Source organism: Geotrypetes seraphini, chromosome 12 (genome assembly GCF_902459505.1).
Source record: "Geotrypetes seraphini chromosome 12, aGeoSer1.1, whole genome shotgun sequence".
In the NCBI taxonomy this organism is placed as follows: Eukaryota; Metazoa; Chordata; class Amphibia; order Gymnophiona; family Dermophiidae; genus Geotrypetes; species Geotrypetes seraphini.
This window is the reverse complement of record NC_047095.1, coordinates 71,267,009-71,292,104: the sequence shown is the minus strand read 5'-3', so window position 1 is coordinate 71,292,104 and position 25,096 is coordinate 71,267,009. Positions and strand designations below refer to the sequence as shown.

General features: G+C 46.3%; 1 protein-coding gene across 2 annotated transcripts in view; it reads right to left on the bottom strand.

Annotated features, from left to right (window-relative positions):
- The window catches only part of RNF220 (ring finger protein 220), a 586,572-nt gene that overhangs the window by 16,963 nt on the left and 544,513 nt on the right, over positions 1–25,096 (bottom strand). For both annotated transcript variants that reach the window (XM_033915741.1, XM_033915740.1), the window contains one exon: positions 9,240–9,314. In XM_033915741.1, coding sequence (XP_033771632.1) covers positions 9,240–9,314 — 75 coding nt within the window. The remainder of the gene's footprint in view (positions 1–9,239; positions 9,315–25,096) is intronic.

Sequence of the window (25,096 nt, the reverse complement as noted above, 5' to 3'; positions counted from 1 at the left end):
AGACATATATTCTCACATGTGGGTGACGTCATCTACGGAGCCCCGATGCGGAAACATTTTCAAGCAAACTTGATTGAAGATTTAAGTTTGCTCTGCTGCTCCACGCATGCGTGCCTTCCTGCTCCACTAGGGGGCGCATCCCCTCGTGGTCTCCAGCAGTGCTCCCTCTAAGCGGGCGGGTGTTGTGAGCAAACTTTTTTCGCTGTGAGCTAAAAATATCGGGCGCCAGCAAGTTATGAGCCAACTCGCCCGATTCTCCTCTCGCCGCCCTGCCATCTGCCGTACGCCGTGCGCTGTGACGAGAAACTTGTGCGCTGCGATGTAATATTTTGTGTGCCAGCGCACGCCAGCGCAGCTTAGCGGGAACACTGGTCTCCAGTTCACTTAACTAGCAAAGAAGCCAACCTCGGGGAGGTGGGCGGGTTGTGAGAATATATGCCTGCTGTCCCTGGATAACACCTGTTATGGTAAGTAACTGTGCTTTATCCCAGGACAAGCAGGCATGATATTCTCACATGTGGGTGACCTCCAAGCTAACTGAAAAGGGATGGAGGGAAGTTGGCAATTTAAGCAAATAGATTTCGCAATACCGATTGGCCGAACCGGCCATCGCTTCTGGACAGTGAGTCCAGACAGTAGTGGGAGGTGAAAGTATGAACCGAAGACCACGTGGCAGCCTTGCAGATTTCCTCAATAGGTGTGGACCTGAGGAACGCTACGGAGGCTGCCATCGCTCGGACCTTGTGTCCCGTTACTCGACCATGCAGCGTGAGACCAGCCTGAGCGTAGCAAAAGGTGATGCAATCGGCCAACCAGTTGGACAAGGTGCGCTTGGAAACTGGGTGGCCTAACCGGTTTGGGTCGAAGGACAAAAATAATTGTGGGACTTTCCGGTGTGGTTGAGTGCGTTGGAGGTAAAAGGCCAACGCTCTCTTACAGTCAAGAGTGTGAAGCGCCACCTCTCCGGGGTGAGAGTGGGGCTTGGGGAAAAACACGGGCAAGACGATGGACTGATTGAGGTGAAAATCAGACACTACTTTAGGCAGGAACTTTGGATGTGTGCGGAGTACTACCTTGTCATGGTGGAAAACAGTGAAGGGTGGGTCCACTACCAGAACCTGTAGCTCACTAACTCGTCGGGCGGAAGTGAGTGCAAGCAGGAAAATCACCTTCCACGTGAGGAATTTAGGATGGCATTTGTCTAGGGGCTCAAATGGAGGTTTCATTAGTTGAGCCAGAACCACCGGAGGGGGTTTGAGAGGAGGGTGGATATTCAGAAGACCCTTCATGAAGCGAGAGACTAAGGGGTGGAGCGAGAGGGCTTTTCCTTCCAGGGGCTGATGAAAGGCCGCAATCGCACTGAGGTGTACTCGAATGGAGTTGGTCTTTAGGCCGGAGTGAGATAATTGAAGTAAATAGTCAAGGACCAGAGGGACGGGGACCGACACGGGGTCCTGGCTGTGAGAGGAGCACCAGGCTGAGAATCTGGTCCACTTTTGAGAATAGCAGGTTCTTGTCGAGGTTTTTCTAGAGGCCTCCAATATCTCCTTGACTGATTGAGACATGGGGAGAGAAGTCAGGGGGAAAGAAACCAAGCATTCAGATGAAGAGTTGAAGATTGGGATGTAACAGCGAACCCTGACTCTGTGATAGTAGAGAGGGAAACCGAGGCAGAGGCAGTGGATCTCTGACACTGAGTTGAAGTAGAAGGGAAAACCAAGGCTGGCGTGGCCAGCGAGGAGCAATCAGGATCAGGGCGGCTTTCACCGTTTTCAGGTGGACCAGCGTCCGCAGGTTCAGAGGGAACGGCGGAAACGCATACAGAAACCTTCCCTCCCAGTCGAGGAGGAAGGCGTCGGCCTCGAGTCGGTCCGGGGAGTGTATCCGGGAGCAGAAGAGGGGCAGTTTGTGATTGTGGGGGGATGCGAACAGATCTATTTGTGGCGTCCCCCACTTTTCGAACACCTGTCGTAGGGTCTGAGAGTGAAGTGACCACTCGTGTGGCTGAAGGAGGCGTCTGAGTCTGTCCGCCAGACAGTTTTGTTCTCCTTGTATGTACACCGCTCGAAGGAAGGTGTTGTTGGAGATTGCCCATTTCCAGAGGTGCATGGCTTCCCGACAGAGGGGCCAAGACCCTGTCCCCCCTTGTTTGTTTACGTAGTACATTGCTACCTGGTTGTCGGTTCGAATGAGAACCACCCGGTCGTGAAGCAGATGTTGAAAAGCTACAGCTGCAAGATAGATGGCCCGGAGTTCTAGCACGTTGATGTGACAGCGGCGATCTTCTGCTGACCACATCCCCTGAGTGCGGAGGCCGTCCAGGTGGGCTCCCCAAGCGTACTCCGACGAGTCTGTGGTGAGTACCTTGCTGTGAGGAGGGGCGAGGAAGAGCAAACCTTTGGAAAGATTTGAAGAGTTGGCCCACCAGAGGAGCGATCGTTGCAAGGAAGGAGTCACTGTCACTGGACGATCGATCGGGTCCCGGTCTTGACGCCATTGAGAGATTCTCAGATGGAGACGGGCGAAGGGTGTGACATGGACGGTGGAGGCCATGTGGCCCAGGAGAGTCATCATCTGTCGAGCTGATACCGAGGTCATCAGTGAGATCCTTCGGCTCAGACTTACTAACGCCTCTAGACGCGGAGGGGGGAGGAAGGAACGGAGGCGAACCGTGTCCAGCGTGGCCCCGATGAATTGTAGGGACTGCGAGGGCCGTAGTTGGGATTTTGGGAAGTTTATCTCGAACCCCAGACTCTGTAGGTAGATAATAGTCTGTTGGGTCGCTGAGATAACCCCTTCCCTGGACGGGGCTTTGATCAGCCAGTCGTCCAGGTAGGGGAAAACCTGAAGACCCTGGGAGCTAAGGTAGCTGCGACCACCACGAGGCACTTGATGAAGACCCGAGGTGACGATGCTAGGCCAAAGGGGAGGACTCGGTATTGCAGGTGCAGGTCTCCCACCTGAAAACGCAAGAACTTACGGTGAGCGGAGTGCACTGGAACATGTGTGTACGCCTCCTTCAGATCGAGGGAGCAGAGCCAGTCGCCCTCGTCGATCAGGGGGTAGAGGGTTGGCAGGGAAAGCATCCGAAATTTTTCCTGTACCAGAAATTTGTTGAGGCGTCTCAAGTCTAGTATTGGGCGAAGGTCTCCCGTTTTTTTCGGTACCAGGAAGTAACGGGAGTAGAAGCCCTTCCCCCGTTGGCCGGGGGGAATCTCCTCCACTGCTCTCAGGTGAAGCAGATCTCGAGCTTCGGAGAGGAGTAGGGGTAGCTGCGTCCGGTTGGGAGGGCAATTCCTTGGGGGGTTGTCTGGAGGAATGGCCCGAAAGTTGAGAGAGTATCCTGATGAGATCACGCCAAGGACCCATGCATCCGACGTGACTTGTTCCCAGCGAGGGTAAAAGACCTTGAGGCGACCCCCCGATGGGAAGGAGGCCTGGGACTACGGCGGAGGGGGACCGCCCCCTTCCGCGTGTCTCGTCAAAAGGACGGGGACAGTTTGGTAGTCGCAGGCGGTTGGGACTTGGGCGGGGCCCGATGGTGGGCTTGCGGGCGCCTGGGCGGAGGCCACGAGAAGGCAGGAGTGGATTTTTGTGGGTAGCGGCGCGGAGGGGCACTGAACGGCCTGGACGTGGATGGTTTTGGCTTTTGCCGCACGAGGGAGGCAAACGAGCGTTCGTGTTCGGAGATGCGTTTTGTAGCCGCCTCAATAGTGTCATCGAACAGTTCTTTCCCCACGCAGGGGAGGTTAGCCAGCCGGTCCTGTAAGTTGGGGTCCATGTCGACCAGGCGCAACCAAGCTAGTCGGCGCATGGCGATAGCAAAGGCTGCCTCTCTGGAGGAGAGTTCGAAGCCATCGTAGGCTGCGTGGAATAGATGGCGGCGTAGGTTGGAGAGGGACTCTGCAAGCAGGCTAAACGCTCCTTGGCGGGAGGCCGGTAAGTCAGTCTCAAAGGCTCTCAGTAGTCCAATGAGATGTTTGAGATAGGGTGTGAAGGTGAAAGTGTAGCTTTGCACCCTAGAGGCCATCATCACATTTTGATATAGTCTCCTGCCGAACTTGTCTAGGGTTCAGCCTTCTCGGCCTGGGGGGACCGCCGCTGAGACCCTGGAGGGGTGAGCCTTCTTCAAGGAGGATTCTACCAACAGCGACTGGTGGGAGAGCTGCTGTTGTTCAAATCCCGGGAAGGGTACTGTACGGTACTTAGGAGGGTACTGCTGTGCCCATATAGGGGGTCTCGAGGTTTCTGAAGAAAGCCTGTTGGAGTACCGGGTTAGGCGGTAAGCGAAGGGACTCTCTGGACAGTGATGGCATATCCAGCTCCGCTAGGTACTCTTTAGAGTATCTGGAGTCGGACTGGAGGTCTAAGTCCAAAGCGTGGCCCATGTCCTGGACAAAGCGAGAGAAGGATGGGCGGGGTCGGTGAACGAGACCTCCGTCGGGTGGAGAAGGATGGGGAGGCTTCCCTCGAGTATCGAGGCTCCTGCTCCGATCCACGCTCCGAGACCGGGGAAGCACTGTGAAAGTGTTCCGGGGTCGTGGATCTCCGCCGTCTCGAGGAGCCCCTCGGAGACGATGCCGGGGTTCGGGGTACCGATCGATGACGAATCGGTGACCTCGACCCGGACTCCCTCGGTGAAAGTCTGAAACCTCGGATCGGAGCCCCGGTCCGAGGGGGAGTTCGGAGGATGCGCGGGTTGGAGAGTGATAGCTCCGTCACCCTTAGCAGTCCCGTACGAGGTGTAGGTGAACAGCCTCGTAGAGTGGGGGAACCTCGGGTCTTCTTGGAGGTACCACGGTTCGAGGTTTCTGTCGTTTTAGCACGACGTTTTGCCCTGTGGCGGTCTGTGGAGGGAGAGCGCCTCGGGTGTCTTGGCGAGGAGTCTGAGGAGGATGGGATGCGGCGAAGCTTGCGCGCTTTTCCTCGAGGTGGCTCGACGCGAGGCTCAGGCTGGTCTGGCACATGCGGGGTCAAGGTTGGTTGTAGATGGGCCATTGTAGCGGACAGTTCCGATGAAATCATCGCTTGGAGTAGGTCCTGGAAAACGGGCACGGACAGCATCGAGGGCATGTCCACTGCCTCGGTGCGCTCCACTGGGGGCGACCTCGTATCAGAGTATTCCCGTGTGGTGGAGGCATGGCCCAAAGGCTTGGAGGGCTTCGTCGGGGCTGTGAGCATGGGACTTCCGCCATGCGTCGCCGGTGTCCCCGAGGCTGGCTTCTTCGTTGTTGTGGAACCTGAAGAGGGAAGAGGGGACTTACCTGGAGCCGAGGCTTTCTGTTGTCCCGAGGACTTCGGATTCGAGTCTTGAGGCGATGTCGAGGTATTCGGGGCCGAGGTCAAGGCCGGGGCTGAGGCCGAGGGTTGGTCGGCGGCGAAGAGATCCGCCATGCGGGCTTTTCTTCGGCGGAGGGCCCGGTTCTGGAAAGTAGCACACTGGGGGCAGGAGTCGGTTGGATGAGCGGCCCCCAGGCAGAGGATGCACCGGCGATGCGGGTCCGTGATGGAAAGAAGCCGCTCGCACCGGGTGCACTTTTTAAAGCCGGTCAAAGGCCGGGACATAGAATCGAAAGTGGCCGCGGCTCGAGTAGCCACGCGGCCACGGAAGCCTCCGGGTCGGTTCAAAAACGAAGCAGGAATAAGTTGAACAAGAAAAAATTCGCGCACAGCGACTTAATCGAGAAAAAAATAAGAAAATCGCGGTGCTAGAAGGCAGTTGGGGCAGAGCCTGAAAAAACACGACTTCTAGGCTCAGCGGAAAATTTTGAACTGGAGACCATGAGGGGATGCGCCCCCTAGTGGAGCAGGAAGGCACGCATGCGTGGAGCAGCAGAGCAAACTTAAATCTTCAATCAAGTTTGCTTGAAAATGCTTCCGCATCGGGGCTCCGTAGATGACGTCACCCACATGTGAGAATATCATGCCTGCTTGTCCTGGGATAATACAGAGTTTGTTGGGAAAACAAACCTTTCTTTACCAATTTTGAAGATATCTCATTATATTTACCCTTTGCTTTTAATAAAGCCTGTAAGGTACATTGTTCCCATTTATCAACTAATTTAGCTTCCAATTGTTTAATTTCCTTTTCCAAATCTAAAAATTGCTTTTTAAGTTGTTTTCTAATATATGCCAAGTATGATATAATATTACCTCTCATGGTAGCCTTAAATGCATCCCATAATGTTTTTGTGGTAATTTCTTCTGAAGTGTTAATTTGAAAAAATTCAATCATTTTTATTTTAAATTCATCAATGAAATTTGAATCCGCAATCAATGTATTATCGAATCTCCAAACTGACCTATTATACTCTTGTTCCTCAAATTTAAACTCAATCCACACACCACCATGATCAGACAATAAGATAGGGTCTATGGATGCTTTTGTCACTTGTTGTACTAAATGATTTGAAACAAAAATATAATCTATTCTTGAAAAAGATTTATGAACTTGTGAACAAAAAGAAAATTCCCGCTCATCAAAATGAAATATCCACCATATTATATCTTTCAAATCACAAGATTGTATCAAATTATCTAATCCTAAGGACTAGAGAATGACAGGGTGACAAAATTCATCACCGTTCCCGTCCCCGTGGATAACCGTGGGAAACCATCTTCATGTCATTCTTTAAGGAGAGAGGGAAGAATCAGAGTATGAATGGCCACAATCACTGACCCGCAAGCTTTGCTTTGAAGAATGCTGGTGTAGAAGGACCGAGGTTGAAATAGACACTAGAAAATGACATGGGATTATTTCCCGCGGTTATCCGCGGGGACGGGAACGGTGATAAATTTTGTCACCATGTCATTCTCTACTAAGGACTTTATAATTTTACTTGGTTTTTTATCCATTAACAGCATTAAAATCTCCAGCCACTACTAAATTAGAAGCAGCCAGTGGGAGTAGTAATTGTTGTAATTCACAAGCAAACCTTCTACAAGATATAGTGGCGAGTTTGTGGACTATAAACTACCACTATGCTTGCTACTTTCTTTCATACTCGGGTAAATAAATTATTGAAAGCCCCTCGTACATGGAAAAATCAAAGATTAAAGAACATATCGCCACCTAGAAACTGAAATAAGTGGATCCTAGTTCACTTTCTCCTCTTTATAAGAAGGATTTTCTTTTATTGTCTCTTGAAGAGCAAGCACAGGTGTGCCAAAATATGAACTCTACAAACTGAAATTGATATAATTGCCCTGTTAGTTCAGGTAGATCGTATTAAATCAACCAATAGTGGATGGCACTGTTTTGGACTAACATTGCTTAAGAAACAAGTTTGTCGATTTGAAATCTAGAAATATCAAACAATTACATGTTACTATAAACAGATTAGGGATGTGGCATGCCTATATGACATTAGTGTGTGTTTGGATGTGTATGTGTTGCAGAAGCTGAAACTGCTTCTCCCATAGAAAAGAACTTGGCTATTTTGGGGGGAGTTTATTTCTTTGGAACCCTTAGTCTGTTTTCAAAGTCCATGTGCCTTTTCACTAGTTTTTCGCCATGCCTACTTAAATCTCACAAACACAATCTCAACATTTTAGCCCTGATTCTCCAAAAGTGCGTCCCGATTTTAGGCAGCTGTAGGCGTCCTACAACTGTCTAATCAGCCAATCGGGATGCAAGTTTTTTAAAAAAAATGCTCCCCAGGCATGCCTGAAGGCGCCTCCAGGAGCCTAGGGAGACCCGCAAGACGCCTAAGCTCGCCTAAGGGCCTTAGGCGAACCTAGGTGGCCCTACGCGTCTCCCTAGTAGAGGAAGAAATCTTAAAATATAGGCCAGCAAAATGCTGGTCTACATTGTAAGTAGACGCAGCCGCTATACTTATCGCGGCAAGGGATCTCTCTGCCGCTATAAGTATAGCGGGCCGCGGCCTGTCCGATCGGATGCCCCCCCTCCGACACTACCGACCGCCCCCCCCGACATTACCGATCTCCCTCCCACCCCGACACTACCGATTGCTGGCAGGAGGGTGTCCAATCCCTCCTGCCCGAAAACGCACCCTCCCCCGCCGCTAACAACCCCCAAACCTCCAAACTAACCTGTTCTTCAGGCCAGATGGTTCTTGCCCGTCCAGCCTGTAGGCCCGCCTGGTCGAAATGAGGCGGGCTTGCTCCTTCCCGCCGAAGCCTAAGACCTGATTGGCCCAGGCTCTAGAAGCCTGGACCAATCAGGCCTTAGGCATAGCGGATCCGCCCATCCCCACTAAGTCTAAGGTCTGATTGGCCTCTCCCGGGCGTCCTATACAGAATCAGGGCCTAGGTGTCTTGCGGGCCTCGCCTTCAATATAGGCGGCCTGCCTGGGGAGCATTTTTTTTTTTTTAAAACGTGCATCCCGATTGGCTGATTAGACAGCTGTAGGACGCCTACAGCTGCCTAAAATCAGGACGCACTTTTGGAGAATCAGGGCCTTTATGTAGACTTTTTTCCTAACATCCATTGGTTTGGGAGGATAAAGCTCCATTTGCCTTTCTTTCTTTCCCAGTGTCTACTCTACTGAGACACACAAAAAAAATGCATCTTACGCCTGCCTTGAAGTGCCCTGTTATTTCACTGACATTCCCTTTCCCCCAAACACATACAGCTCTGTTACTATAACTCCATCCTGTTCTGTTTACTAGTCTAATCGTACTAGAAGAGATCAAAATGAGTGGTGAAATTGTGATGCAAACATCATAGCACCGTCACAAATTAAAGATTACGGCACTAATAGTCTTGCACCCTGCCCTCCTCACACCCTGATATAGAGCAAAAGGCTGAAATTATAGCCACAGTTTGAAGCCAAGAACCTCAGCAAACGCTTTAGGGCACTTTAGCTCTGATTCTAGCAAGTTCACCTAAACTTAGGCCCCCATTATAGAATCATGCTTAGCATCACCTAAGCGTCCCCAGTTTATGCCAGGGTTTTCTATGCCTAAAGTTAGACACCAATATTAGAGCCTAACAGCACCTGATTCACAAAGAGGTGCCTAAACTCAAAAATACACCCTTAACCATGCCCACTTTTTCTAGAATCGAGGTTTTTGAGTTAGGCACCTAACTTTCAATTAAGTCCAATTAAAGCTGATTGCAAGGTGTTGTGTACCAATACTGGCACTGATCAATTAAGTGCTGATATTGGCAACTAACTTTAGGAGGACTTTATAGACTCCGGGTCTTTCCTCCTAATTTTATTATTTTTGAGAGTCTAGGATTTGCAAGCGAGCCCCATACCCCACCATGGTCTTACCAGTGTCCTCAGCCAGCATTCTTCACAGTGCACATGCCAGCACTGAATTGATGTCAGGGGCATAGTATACGAGTCCTGCCAAGAACAATGAAATCAAGAGTTACCTTTGTGCAAATAGAAACACACCTAGTCAGTTGATTCTGGGCTCCACAGTGGACATAGATCACATTTTTCTCCTTTCCTGTTTTATTTAATAAGCCCTATCTTCCTCCTGTAAAATGAGGCATTTGGAAGCCAAAACCCAGTACTTACATAATCACATTTTGGAGAACCAAATTGAATCATCTCAGATAACCACAAGGTAACCAGTCAACGTAATAAAAGAAAAGAGAATACTAATGACATCTTCAGTTACTAAAGGAGGTACCACACCTCTGGCATTTCATGTACACATCTGGAGCATAAACCCTCCTAAGAGAATGGATGTTCTTTAGAGAAGGGCTACAAACACTTTTCAGGCTTTGGGAAAATCCTAACAGCTGAATTTCAAAAGGCAAGTAGATCATAATTTTGAAGAGAAGATTCAGAAGAAATATGAAATAATATATTTTTAGTGACAGGGTGGGAGACACCTGGCATAATCTCCCAGCAGGTGATGGAAACCAGTACAGTGACACAAAGCAAGCAACCAACCCTTTCAGCCACTGAAAGCGGAGATAGAGGGAATGGCAATCCAGAAAAAGCCAAGACAGTATAAAGGAAGCCTAACTTAGCAATACTGGAAGCCATCAGATAAGCAGGCGGCAAGAGAAAGCAAGCTGGTCAGGGCAAGCATTCTGAGTATGATCTAGTGACACTTGATGCCATATGCAGTAGCAAGACAAGCAAAGGGGTTCAGAAACCAGCTCAGGCCTAAGAAGCCAGGAGCTCAGGTAGTTATGAAACAGCCTCACAAGGTCTGGCAGTGATTTCCATAATGATTAAGCTTGATGAGTGTTGAATTAAGTCTGCGAACTTGTCTGCTCTGCATGTGACAACTTTGGACATGGCACTTAAGGATGAGTTTTTGAGCCTGGCTGAGAGCAAACTTAAGGCTGTATACACACATCTTATTTTTATTTCATTTATATCCTGTCTATCTGTTAATATTATTTGGGAGAGGGGAAAGAAAGGGATTTTGGATTTAGCTTCTCTTTTCCAAGATCAAAAGGAACAACAGTAGGATTAGAACCTTAGCTCCCCTGGTTCTTAGCCTGCTATGCCAACCATTAAGCTACTCCATTTAGTCATTTGATATATCACAAATAAGTTCATAATGATTCCTATACAAGCCTGAACCAAGATAATGGATTCAGTGGCGTACCTAGCATATGACACCCAGGCCCCATCATTTTTTGACCCCCCCCCCATCTGTATGAAAAACATGATTTTTAGTTAACAATCCACACATTACACAACAAGAGTGTAACTAAGAAAAGGCAGCATCTTACAAACTGCAGTGAGCAGTAGATCATCAATACACCCGTTGTAAAACTAAACAAACCAGATTAGTACAGACAGAGCCTGGTTTCGGCCATGGCGGTAACAGCTCCAATGCTCACAGAATTCCTATGAGTGTCCGAGCTGTTGCAGCTCGCACTAAAACCTATGTTACGGTTTTGTAAAACAGGGGGAGGAGGGGTAAAATAGAAATATGTAGACAAGTTAAACTGAACCACCAAGAAGCTGGACTCTGCATACAATGCAACACCTCAGAAACAGTGATGCATGTCCCCTAATATTGTACAAAATATAAAGATAGCAGATGTAAATTTAACCCCCCCCCCCGAGAAATCACAATCATTACTTTACAAATTAACAAATAACCCCCCCCCCCTTTTTTTTTTTTATGAAGCTGCGTTAGGAGTATTTTATTGCAGGTCGTGGTGGTAAAAGCTCTGATGCTCATATGAATTCTATGACCATTGGAGCTTTTATCACTGTGGCAGGCGATAAAAACACCTAACCTAGCTTCATAACTCCCCCTCCTTTTATGAAGCTGCGTTAGGCTGTTTTATCGCTGGTCATGGCAGTAAAAGCTCTGGCGCTCATAGAATTCCTATGAGCGTCAGAGCTAATATCACTACGGCTGGCGATAAAAAAGCCTAATGCAACTACATAAAAGTGGACCAAAAGGGGGGGAAATTAAACAAAAAAGGAAAATAAGATAATACCATTTTATTGGACTAATACATTTTTCAATTAGCTTTTAGAGATCAGACAGAATCTCTATTCTCAGCTCAGTAAAGTATAGTGCTGTTACAGTATCCTGTCCTGACCTGAGGAAGGGGTGAATTAGTCAAAAATGTATAATTAGTCCAATAAAAGAATCACCTTATTACCATTTTCTATTTATAAATATTTATCAACACAGCTACAATACTACTTTATCCTAAAGCAAAAAAATAAATAGAACATTTTTTTCTACCTTTGTTTTCTCGGATTTCTGCTTTCCTCATTTTTTTTGTCACTCTCTTCCTTCCATCCACTGTCTGCCCTCTCCCTGCCCCTTCTATATGGCACCTTCTTTCCTTCTATGCCTCTTTCAGAAACTGTCTGCCTCCCCCTTTCATCTCTCCCTCCATCTCCATTGATCTGGTATCCATCTTCTTCCCTTCCCCAATGGTCTGGCATCTCTCCCCTTCCCCCCCCCCATGGTCTGGCATTTTAATCTCTCCTTTCCTTTCCAAAGGATGTGGTAAGAGCGGATAGTGTAGCTGGTTTTAAGAAAGGTTTGGACAAGTTCCTGGAGGAAAAATCCATAGTTTGTTATTGAGAAAGACATGGGGGAAGCCACTGCTTGCCTTGTATTGGTGCAGAGAGTATATCACTCTTGGTAATATTTGCAAAGATGCTGTATCAGTAGTTCATAAACTATTAATAAATTTTATGCTCAGAATCATGGAGGCAATAACTGGGGATAGCACCGACACTACTGCCTCACCACCCAATCATCGCATATTCAAAAATGAAAAGGATTTCAAATATGTAAATTTGTAATGTGCCATAAGGGCTAAACTTATTTACTTGTGTATGTCTAGTTTGATTTGCAAAAGATTTCTGGGCGTGAATGATTCAAATAGTAGACTATACCTTACATAGTTGGCGAAAAACAATTCACACAGCTTCCTCCTGCAATCCTTTTCATTTTTGAATATGCGATGATTGGGCGGCGAGACAGTAGTGTCGAGGTTACCCCCAGTTATTGCCTCCATGATTCTGAGCATAAAATTTATTAATAGTTTATTAACTACCGATACAGCATCTTTGCAAATATTACCAAGAGTGATATTTTCTCTGCACCTTAGATATTCTCCTTTATCACTCGACTTTTGAATAATTTAAGTGCATTGCCCTGTCCCTATTTGTGTGCCTTGTATTGGTAGCATGGAATATTGCTACACCTTGAGTTTTGGCCAGGTACTAGTGACCTGGATTGGCCACCTTGAGAACGGGCTACTGAACTTGATGGACCATTGGTCTGACCCAGTAAGGCTATTCTTATGTTTTTATGTCTGGCATTTCATTCTCTCCTCTCCCTTTTCTTCATTTTCTCAATTTATTTTTTGCATTTGTCTAGATTAAAACTCTTACTATCCAGTCCTCAATTTCCCTTTTCACTGTGTCTACCTACAGTTTTCCACCTCTTTTCCTCACCCCTTCCAATATTTCACTAACTGTATCCTTTCCCCCCATCCAGCATGTTCCCTTTTTATCTACCCCTTCCATCCAACATCTTCTCCCTCTCTGTCCACTTCCACACACCCCCTCTCCACTTCCATTCAATGTCTGCTCCCCTCTTTCTCTCATCCCCACTTCCTTCCTGTATCTGCTCCCCTCTTTCTCTCTCTCCTCCCTGCTTCCATCCAGCAAAGGCCTTCACTCTCTCCACTAACATCCAATATATCTGCCCTCTTTCTCTATCCACCCCACTTCCACCAGCATCTACCCCCTTTCTCTCCTTCCAACACAATTCCATCCAGTATCTTTCCCCCTTCTGTCTCTCTCTTCCTGCACCCCAATTCTATCAGCATCTGTCCCCTTTCTCTCCCTCCACCACCCTTCTATACCAGTATTTTGCTCCCTTTTCTCTCCCTCCACCCCAATGCCATCAAGTATTTTGCCCCCTCCCCACTGCTACTGTTTGCTTCTCAAACCTACAGCAGTGGCTGTAAAATGCAATCATCGTGGGATCTAGCAGCACCTCCCTGTGGTTACCAGCTGTGCTCTGGAACAAGGAAGTGATGTCAGAGGGGGTGGAACGGCAACAACAGGGAGGTGCAGGAAGGTCCCGCGATGACTAAAGGGCAGGAGGTTCTGGACCTGGTGTGTAGGCTGTGCACCCCCTTAGAGCATGCCCCTCCCACCCCCCTTGGTACACCACTGAATGGATTACCAGTTAAGGGAAAGAGGAACAGAAAGTCTAAACACCCACACTTTCTAAGTGGTTCTAAATCAGGTGTAGGTGATCATAAGGTATCTCCAATATCTACATTAATAAATCAACAAATTAGTCAATGAGAGAAGAAAAGAGCCCGAGTTTCATACTCTCATACAGCAAGACAACTTATAGGATGGTATTCTTTCATTCACTGGTCCTAAAGAACTTACTACATACAGCTACATTTTCATTTTGAATTCACATCCCCAGAAACACTCTTATCGTGCCCCAAATTTCAAGTTTTCAGTTTACCTCACTCAATGTATTTGTTTATATTGGTCTTTTTACTATTTTATGCTGTTAACAAAATGGTAAGTTTTATGTTGAATTATACCTGCTTACATTGCCTTGGGTGAATATCTTCATAAATAAATGTCCATACCATTTAAATTTCCTTCTCATAGTATACTTGTCTCCCTTCTTCATTTCTATCCTTTTTCTCTCAACTGAACATTTTGCATGATGATTATAGACAATGTGATATTATTACAAACCTATCTTTATGTATGATTGGATTTTGCTGTTTGATTTAACTATAGAATAATACTGGATTTTATAGAACAGGTGAATCAAGATTCAAGTTAGACAGTAACTTGATCTAGAACAAGAGTCACTATCTGGAATGCTGTACACTGGGAGATTTTCAACCTAACATTTAATGTAATGAAATATTATAAGAAGATCATCTTCGAGAGATCTACCATATATACTCAAATATAAACTGAGATTTTGGGGCTGTTTCTGTTTATATTCGAACCTCCTTTGAATGATGGTGCTTTTTTGCCTCCCCTTCCCACCCGATGACCAACAATGCTATTTTCCACCACTCCAGATGCCTGGTACTGCTATCCTCCACCCCCTTCCCATGACCGGCATGGCTATCTCTCCACCCCCTCCCAATGACCAGCACTGCTATCCCCACTGGTGACCGTTGCTATCTCCTCCTCCCCCATGATAACAGCATTCCTATTGCCCCACCTCCCAATGACTGACATGCCTATCCTCCACTACTCGCTCCCCCTGCCTCAATGCTCCGGAAGCCAACGCTCTGGTTGGGCTGAAGGGCCTTGAGTGTCTGCACATGCTCAAGGCCTTCTGGCTTCCACCCTCTCCAGGATTCTCGAAGAGAGTGCAGCAAGCCTTGAGCATGGGCAGATGCTCAACCAGGTACAGAGCGCTGGCTTCCAGAGCATCGGGGCTGTAAGTGCGATGTTGGTTTGGGGCAGGGAGGATCGGGTAGTGAAGAATAGGAGTACCTAAGATGGTGGCCTCCTCTGTACTTTTCTTTTGCTGTGATCCACCCCCCTCTGAAGCAGCATCTTGTTTCCACATGAGTGGACTGCAACAAAGGAACAGTGCAGGCGAGGCTGCAGGCAGCAAGAGGAAGGAGATGGTGACACAAAGATGGCAGGAAGGGGAAGAGATGGGGCACACAGATGGAGGGACAAGATGGTACACATGGACGGCGGGAAGGGGAAGAAATGGGGCATATGGATGGAGGGAAGAGGAAGAGAGGGAAAAGATGGTGCACATGGACGGAGGAAAGGGGAAGAGTTGGAAAGATAGATTTGAGATGGAGGCAGAAAAATGGAGGAAAAAATATGAAAATCAGTGCCAAAGGATAGGAAAGAAACAGCAAATGCAAAAGGAGGTCTTAGAAACAGAGTTAAGAACACCAATTAACATAGAAACATAGAAAGTGACGGCAGATAAGGGCCAAGGCCCATCAAGTCTGCCCACACCAATGACCCTCCCCTACCTCCCTTTGTGAAGAGATCCCACCTTTTGATCCCATTTAGTTTTAAAATCAGGCACACTGCTGGCCTCAATTACCTGTATCGGAAGACTATTCCATCGATCTACCACCCTCTCGGTGAAGAAGTATTTCCTGTTGTCGCCAAGCAATGTCCCTCCCCTGATTTTCCACGGATGCCCTCGTGTTGAAGTGGGTTCCTTGAAGAAGAAGATATCCTCCCCTACCTCGATACGGCGCGTGAGGTATTTGAATGTTTCGATCATGTCCCCCCTCTCCCTGCGTTCCTCTAGGGCACAGGTGTCGAAGTCGGTCCTCGAGGGCCGCAATCCAGTCGGGTTTTCAGAATTTCCCCAATGAATATGCATTGAAAGCAGTGCATGCACATAGATCTCATGCATATTCATTGGGGAAATCTTGAAAACCCGACTGGATTGCGGCCCTCGAGGATCGACTTTGACACCCCTGCTCTAGGGAGTAGAGCTGCAATTTATTCAGCCGTTCCTCATACGGGAGCTCCCTGAGCCCTGTGACCATCCGTGTGGCCATTCGCTGGACCGACTCAAGTCTCAGCACATCTTTGCAATAATGTGGTCTCCAGAATTGCACACAATATTCCAGATGGGGTCTCACTATGGACCTATACAATGGCATTATGACTTCGGGCTTACGGCTAACGAAACTCCTGCGTATGCAACCCATGATTTGTCTGGCCTTAGATGAAGCTTTCTCCACTTGAGTAGCAGTCTTCATGTCCTCACTGATGATTACCCCTAAGTCTCGTTCCGCTACAGTTCTCTCTAGGATCTCACCATTAAGACTGTAAGTCTTACATGGATTTTTGTTGCCAATGTGCATGATCTTGCATTTTTTGGCGTTGAAATTTAGTTGCCAGGTCCTGGACCAATTCTCCAGTAGGAGGAGGTCATGTGCCATACTATCGGTCTTGGATTTGATGTCAGGTCCTGTTGTGTTCTTGTCTACTATATTGCATAATTTGGCATCATCGGCGAATAACGTTAATTTACCCTGAAGCCCCTCAGCCAAGTCCCTTATGAAGATGTTGAATAAGATTGGGCCCAAGACTGAGCCTTGCGGTACTCCACTGATCACCTCTGTCATTTCTGAGGGGGAGCCATTCACCACCACCCTCTGAAGTCTACCTCCTAGCCAGTCCCCCACCCATGTAGTCAAGGTATCACCCAAACCTATAGAGTACATCTTACTCAACAACCTGCGGTGTGGTACGCTATCGAATGCTTTGCTGAAATCTAAGTACACGACGTCCAGGGACTCCCCAATATCGAGCTTCTTCGTCACCCAGTCAAAGAAGCTGATCAGGTTGGATTGACAAGACCTCCCCTTTGTGAACCCATGTTGACGGGGATCTTGCCAGATAACAAAGGTAGGAAAATGCTTTTTATTTTCAATTTAGTGATTAAAATATGTTAACTTTGAAAATTTACATCTGTTGTTTTTATATTTTGGACTGTTCAGGAAGAAATGCATTTCTTTCTATTTCTCTTGTGGTGTACTGTGTGCAGAGTCTGGCATTTGTTTGTGTATAATAGTACTTTTGAAAAGGTGTTTTTTTTCTGTTTTCTGCATGTGTGACAGAGGCCTGGTGTTCTGGTGGGGATGACAAATCACACTCACACACCCAAATTTCTAACCTCGGTTTAGGAACCACACAATCAGAAAATCTTGAACTTGGCCCAGTCGATGATAGGTAGCCACTGCTCCTGGGACAGTGCACAGTGGCTTTTGCATGCTGCATGTGCAAGAGCCGCTGCGCGCTGTCCCAGCAAACAAGTGCGTTTAGCGCTGAAGATAAGGAGCAGCTAAGCTGGAAGGAAGACGGTGTCCGACGGTTGAGGCAACTGCCGGGGATCCCTGGTAGACCAGAAAGGCTTCCCTCTGAGGTCAGCTCTGGCATTGAAGGGAAGCCCTCCAGTTGGCTTTGACAGATGGGGGCCTGGCGGGCGGATGCATTAATCGCTTTTACACATTCTCTAGCAAGATACTCGGAGTGATATGCCACCTCACCAGTATATTAATACCATTCTCAATTATACTAGGAGCCAAGCATTCCTAATCAAGTTTTCAAGTTTAAAGTTTATTTAAAATATTTGATTTGATAACAAAATCCAAATCCAATGCGATTTACATTTAGTTAAAAATTAGGTTAAAAACAAAACAAAACAAGACAATTAGTACTATTTTAACAAAACAATACATGTGAAAAAGGGAGGGAAAATTTTTTTGAAGGATTAAATACAATTCGTAAACAAATAAAAAGGGGTAGGTAATAAAACAGGAGGTCGGGGAAGGTTACTCACTTAATTTTCACTTACCAGCACTACTAGTCCACTGTAAAATATCCTAATATAATAGAATTTAAATAATTCAGTTAAAAGCGTCCTTAAAAAACCAGCTTTTTAGAAGACTTTTAAACTTACTAAGTAATTTTTCTTCTCTTATACTGCGAGTTCCAAATTTGAGGGGCTGTAACAAAAAAAAAATCGTATCCCTCCTTGAATAAATGAATTTTAGTGAAGGGACTACTAGTAAAGATTTTTCTTCGAATCTTAAAGATTTTGTGGGAGTATAAGGAATTAGAAATCTTTCTAAGAATGCAGGAGCTTTGTTATTAGTATTTTGTGTGTGAGTAATGCTATTTTATATGTAATTCAGTGATTTACGGGTAACCAAAGCTTTTCCTTTAAGAGGGGAGTTACGTGATCAAATTTTTTCCTTTTAGTGATTATTTTTATTGTGGTATTTTGAAGAATTTGCAGTCTACGTATTTCTTTTAAGGTAGATCCCTTGTACAGGGCATTGCAGTAGTCAATCTTTGATATGACTAACGAATGTATTAGAATATTCAGCGATGATTCATCAAGAAATACAGATAATGATCTGATCAACCTTAACCTCTCCCACACTGATAAGTGTCTTGCCCAAATCATAGAAACATAGAAATAGACGGCAGATAAGGGCTACGGCCCATCAAGTCTGCCCACCCCAATAACCCTCCCCTACCTTTCTCTGTGAAGAGATCCCACGTGACGATCCCATTTTGTCTTAAAATCAGGCACGCTGCTGGCCTCGACTACCTGCAGTGGAAGATTATTCCAGCAATCAACCACCCTTTCGGTGAAGAAGTATTTCCTGGTGTCACCGTGTAGTTTCCCTCCCCTGATTTTCCACGGATGCCCTCTTGTTGCCATGGGGCCTTTGAAGAAGAAGATATCCTCTTCCACCTCGATACGGCCTAGCACTGTCAGTCTCACAGGTAACTTTAAAAACTGTTTAAAGGAGGATCTTAGTAAAGAGTCTGCGTTGTAAATAATTCTTCACTTGCAGATAAGGGAAGATATCTCCAGACTGTAAATGAAATTGGGCACAAATATCTAGAAAGTCCCAAATCTTATCCTCTTCTATAAATTGGCCAAAACATTGTACACCTCCTGCTCTACCCGGTTCAAAATCTGGGGCGTGTAAGAAGCGGAGATAATAAATGCCCCTACTATGTAACAGCAAACACTTAGAAGCCCTTTCTCCATACCTTTAGGGTCAGTTGAATGAAAGGGTCAGAAACTGCCAAGACCTCCCCTCCTCAAAGTCCAACCCAAGGAAGAGAACGCAGACAGCAAATACCCCTAGGTAATGGGGGAAGTCCCCTGCTCCACTAACACCCAAAGTTTAGGCAGAATAGCATGCAATTCCATAATAGCTCCGAGTTGAAAAGCTTTATAATATGTTCTAAATTAGGTATACCCAACCCCCCTCCCCCTTAAGTCTAAACATGGCCTGCCGGGCAACCCAAAATCGTTTACCACCCCAAATGAAAGAAAAAAAAAGAATTTGCTATGCCGTTTCTGAAAGCATACATGAGAAATTTCTATAGGTAAAACCTGAAAAAAATAAAGAAATTTAGGCAATACCATCATCCGGATAGCTTCCATCCTCCCCATCCAAGAGAGATACAATTGGTTCTATCGGGCTAAATCCCTGGGAATAGTAGTCCAGAGTGGAATATAATTCAACCTAAATAGATCCTTCCAGACAACCCCCAATTGTACACCTAAGTATTTGATAGGTCCTTTCATCTATCGAAAAGGTAAGTGTTGTTTTAACCCAAGAACCTCTGTCTCAAGGACCAAGTTAGCCTTGAACCCTGACAATGGCCCATAATAGCTCATCTGTTCTTGAAATGAGGCTAGGGAGGACTCTGACCCCTCAATAATGGCCAACATATCATCAGCAAACAGAGACAGTTTGTGCTCTACCTCAGTGTTTTTCAACCTTTTTTGGGCAAAGGCACACTTGTTTCATGAAAAAAATCACGAGGCACACCACCATTAGAAAATGTTAAAAAATTTAACTCTGTGCCTATATTGACTATATATAAAGTAATTCTCTTGAATAGGAATCAAATAAACATAAAGAAAGTATTTTATAATGCTGCCACCCGGTGGCACTCAAGTGGCTAAAGAGCCGCAGTTTGCCGGCCTAGGGACAACCCTGGAGGGTGGCCAGCTGTGCACCCCCTTGGGACGTAAACCCGGGGTGGGGCAGACCGCCCCCCCTCACCCTGGTATGCCACTATCTGTACCTCACTCCCTCCCTATGACCAAAAATTCTCCTTTCTTCTATTCCCCGTGTACACAACCATCTCTTTCCCTCCCTTCCTCTCTCCAAAGTCCATGCCTTCTGTGTCCAAACACTCATTCCCTCCCTTCCTCTCTCCCAAGTCCATTTCTTCTGTGTCCAAAAACGCATTCCCTCCCCACCTCAGCATCTCTTTCCCTCCCTTCCTCTCTCCCAAGTCCATTTCTTCTGTGTCCAAAAACGCATTCCCTCCCCCACCTCAGCATCTCTTTCCCTCCCTTCCTCTCTCCCAAGTCCATTTCTTCTGTGTCCAAAAACGCATTCCCTCCCCCACCTCAGCATCTCTTTCCCTCCCTTCCTCTCTCCCAAGTCCATGCCTTCTGTGTCCAAAAACCCATTCCCTCCCCCACCTCAGCATCTCTTTCCCTCCCTTCCTCTCTCCCAAGTTCATGCCTTGTGTCCAAAACGCACTCCCTCCCCCCTTTTGTATTCCGTGTTTGCCTCCCAGCCCATCTTTGCAACTTTCTCAGCAAAACGAAGCTCAAGCCGCAAGGCTTGTCTTCTGCTTCCTGCCTGCCCTGCCGCGCACAAATAGCCGAACGGAAGTATTCTCCGACGTCAGCGCTGACGTCGGAGGGCAGGCTTTGCTTAAGCCCTCCCTCCGACGTCAGCGCTGACATCGGGGAACGCTTGTGATCGGCTATATGTTAGCTGCAGGGCAGGCAGGAACAGAAGACGAGCCTCGCGGCTCGAGATGTATTGAACTCCGCGGGTCCCCCGTCCAGCTCTCTCCTGTCCACGTGGGGCGGACCGCCCCTCTCCCTAGACTGGTGGTACTGCCCTGATGGCGGCCCTGACCGTACGGCACACCAGGCAACATCTCGCGGCACACTAGTGTGCCGCGGAACAGCGGTTGAAAAACGCTGCTCTACCTCATTAACAGGGAGAACATTAAGTGATAAGTAGTAGTATGTGCAAACAGTTGCAGGGATAGCGGGCACCCTTGCCTCGTTCCCCTCTTAAGCTTGAAAGGAAATGAATAGACCCTATTAATTTTAACACAATTAAGTGGAGAATTCTAAAGAGACAAAATCCAGGAAACAAAGCAGTCACCCATACGTCATGAATTTCTAATCAATGCGGTCAAACGCCTTTTCTGCCACAGCCCATGGAAAACCTGTATTATGAACCTGCCAGATTAAATTAAGGACTCTCCTAACCCCACTAATGAACCCCGCCTGGTCTGGATGGATCAACCTGGGCATGTATTAAAATAACCTATCCACTAAAATACGAGCCATAATTTTTGTATCTATCTCCAAGAGTAATATGGTTGAAAACTGCCACTTTGGGTAACATCTTTCCCAGGTTTTGGAATAACCGTAATACCTGCCAGACGCATATAATAAGGTAATTGCGCCCCTTCTCTCAATGAATTATACAAGCAAGCAAGAAGAGGAGACACCAAAGGGCAAATATAAAAAATAAAATAACCCCGTAAACCCATTCAGACCAGGGACTTGCCTGTCTTGAGATGTCTGATCGCATTCTGAACTTCCTCCACAGTGACATCCCGGTCCAGATCCTGAACCTGGGAACCAGATAAGGAAGGAAGATGGAGATCATTCAGATAAGAAAGAATATCTTCCTCAGATCCTTGGCTTTCGAGAGTGTAAAGTTCCTGGTAGAATTCTCAAAAGCGTTTCTGAATGTGCTCATCTTCAGTAAGAACTATATATACCCTGTTTATTTTATCTTTTATAGACATGATATTAGAATGGGTTTGGCAGATCTTTAAGCGGTGAGCCAATAACTTCCCCACTCTATTACCGGATTCAAAATATTTAACACGCAAACGTTCCAATTTATACTTAAGATATGAATCCTCCCATTTACCCAAAAATACTCGCTCTTGAATTTTAAGCTTCAACCCCCTCCCTCTATTTCCCCCTTCTTATGTAAGGCAACCTGCTTAGCTACTTCTTCTCTCAGTGCTCTTTCCTCCTCCATCCTATGCTTCCACTTACCAGATGCTATAGAAATAAGTTCCCAACATAACACCATCTTGGAGACTTTCCCATATAGTAATGGGGGAATACTGATAAACATTATTATGCTCCCAAAAATCCAAAATGGAAGACTCTAATTTCCTTATCATCAAGGCGTCTTGTAATAAAACTATCATTTAACTTCCAGAACCAAAGACCTGATCTCTTAGGGCCCCACTGTAAAATCAACCCATATGGTTTGCATGGTCCAACCATGCAATTTCTTCAATTTTAGACCTAAGTAATCGACCCCCTCCCCCCCCCCAACAACCTTTGTCCACACAAATCATAACATAAGAATAGCCTTACTGGGTCAGACCAATGGCCCATCAAGCCTAGTAGCCCGTCATCACGGTGGCCAATCCAGTCCCTAGTACCGGGCCAAAAACCAAAAAGTAGAAACATTCCATGCTACTGATCCAGAGCAAGCAGTGGCTTCCCCCATGTCTTTCTCAATAGCAGATTATGGACTTTTCTTTCGGGAAATTGTCCAAACCTTTCTTAAAACCAGCTACGCTATCAGCTCTTACCACAACCTCTGGCAATGTGTTCCAGACTTAATTATTCTGAGTGAAAAAATATTTCCTCCTATTGGTTTTAAAAGTATTTCCCTGTAACTTCAATCTGGGTGTAGGTGTCATGCACTGGAGAATAATACATATAATCTTTCTCAGACAAATGCCGAGTCCTCCACTCATCTACTACTTTGAGAACTTCCAAAAAATTCTGTAGACACTTTCTATCCTATTTAAGGCAAACTCTCCCACCTCCTGATTAATCCCATCTAGGATCAACTACTAAATTAAAATCTCCACCTACGAATAGTGATCCAACTTTAGCCAAAAGTATTTTAAGTAATACAGTATCCAGAAAATGGGCATCGACATGGCAAATGAGGTTCAACGTGGATAAGTGCAAAATGATGCATGTCGGGAACAAAAATCTCATGTACGAATACAGGATATCCGGGGCAGTACTTGGAGAGACCTCCCAGGAAAGGGACTTGGGAGTTCTGATCGACAAGTCCATGAAGCCATCTGCACAATGCACTGCGGCGGTGTAAAGGGCGAACAGAATGCTAGGAATGATCAAGAAGGGGATCACGACAGATCAGAGAAGGTTATCATGCAGCTGTACTGGGCCATGGTGCGCCCTCACCTGGAGTACTGCATCCAGCACTGGTCGCTGTACATGAAGAAGGACACAGTATACTCAAAAGGGTCCAGTGAAGAGCGACTAAAATGGTTAAGGGATGGAAGAGTTGCCGTACAGTGAGAGACTGAAGAAGCCGGGCCTCTTCTCCCTTGAAAAGAGGAGACTGAGAGGGGACATGATCGAAACATTCAAGATAATGAAGAGAATAGACTTAGTAGATAAAGACAGACTGTTCACCCTCTCCAAGGTAGGGAGAACGAGAGGGCACTCTCTAAAGTTGAAAGGGGACAGATTCTGTAAGGAAATTCTTCTTCACCCAGAGTGTGGTAGAAAACTGGAACACTCTTCCGGAATCTGTTATAGGGGAAAACACCCTCCAGGGTTTCAAGACAAAGTTGGACAAGTTCATGCTAAACTGGTGAGACTGGACTCATTTGGAGCACTGGTCTTGACCTAGGGGCCGCTGCGTGAGCAGACTACTGGGCAGGATGGACCACTGGTCTGATCCAGCAGCGGCAATTCTTATGTTCTATGTCTGGAATTAAGGGCATATATATTAACTAGTGTGGCTGTTACATCATTTAAACTACCTGTCCAAATTATCCAACGCCCCCTTCATCTCTCCATTCTCTCTCCATGGACACCTTCAAATGTTTAGCAAAAAAAATCCCTACTCCTGCTGTCTTTTTTTCTTGCTTATTTGACGCCCAACTACATACTGGATACTCCCTAAAATTTACAAGATTTCCCTAGCTTTCAAGAGATGAGTCTCTTGGACAAAACATAACATGAAGTCATTTCATTTCCTTCAAAAGCAGTTGCCTTTTGCGTATGTTCAACCCTTTAACATTAAAACTACAATATCTTAATTTAGTGACATCCCCCTGTCCCATGGCATCAATAGAAAGATAAGCATCAACTTGCCCTTCACCCCCAGAATTAACATGAAAATAAAATTACCAACACACATCCTCCCATCCCAATACCGTCTCAGTCCCGTAATCTCCATCTCCCCTCCCACTGCCCCTACTCCTTCCCCACCCCCTCCTGCTACCACTCCCAAACATCCAAATCTACCTCCCTACAAGGCTTTGTGTGACACCAGCCAACCTCATATCATGATTAAATCTTCCCTCCCACCACCATACACACACCCCAACTACTCAACTCAAGCACAATGCCCCCTCACGTACAGTCATCATCCATTCACTCTCCCCCATCAATCAAATAGTGCAAGCCATAAAGAAAAGAGGATAATACAACATATCATAATATTAGATTATTCTCCAAGTCCATGAATAGAACTAGCCTAACTGGTCAGACCAATGGTTCATTAAGCCCAGTAAACCGTTCTCATGGTGGCCAATACAGGTCCCTAGTACCTGACCAAAATCCAAGAAGTCAGATTCAGTTCAGTGTCTTTTATGTCTTCTGCCTCCGAGGTTGTTGCCCCACTGTGTGTCACTGATATTTCTCCAACTGCTTGGCCATTAATTTTCTTGGAACCATCTCCTCCTTCAAAACTAGGCCCTCTTTATGCAGGAGGACCCATACTTCCGAGACTGTCATCACTTTCCTGAATAGCCAGCGATAGCATAAAGATTTCTCCTTCAAAACTGTTATTACTGGCTGAAATTCCCACCTACGTTGTAAAGTAGTAGAGGACAAATCTTGAATTATTTCCACCTGCACATTATTCCAGGTGACAGTGCCAAGTTTGCATGCCTTCGTCAATAATCTCTTCTTATCTGTAAAATGACACAGGTATGCAATAATATCTCTAGGAATAGCTCCACGTTTAGGACCCAAAGTTCTGTGGGCCTGATCCACCTTCAGAGAAAAAGCAGGAGCCTTCAACCCCTCTTCC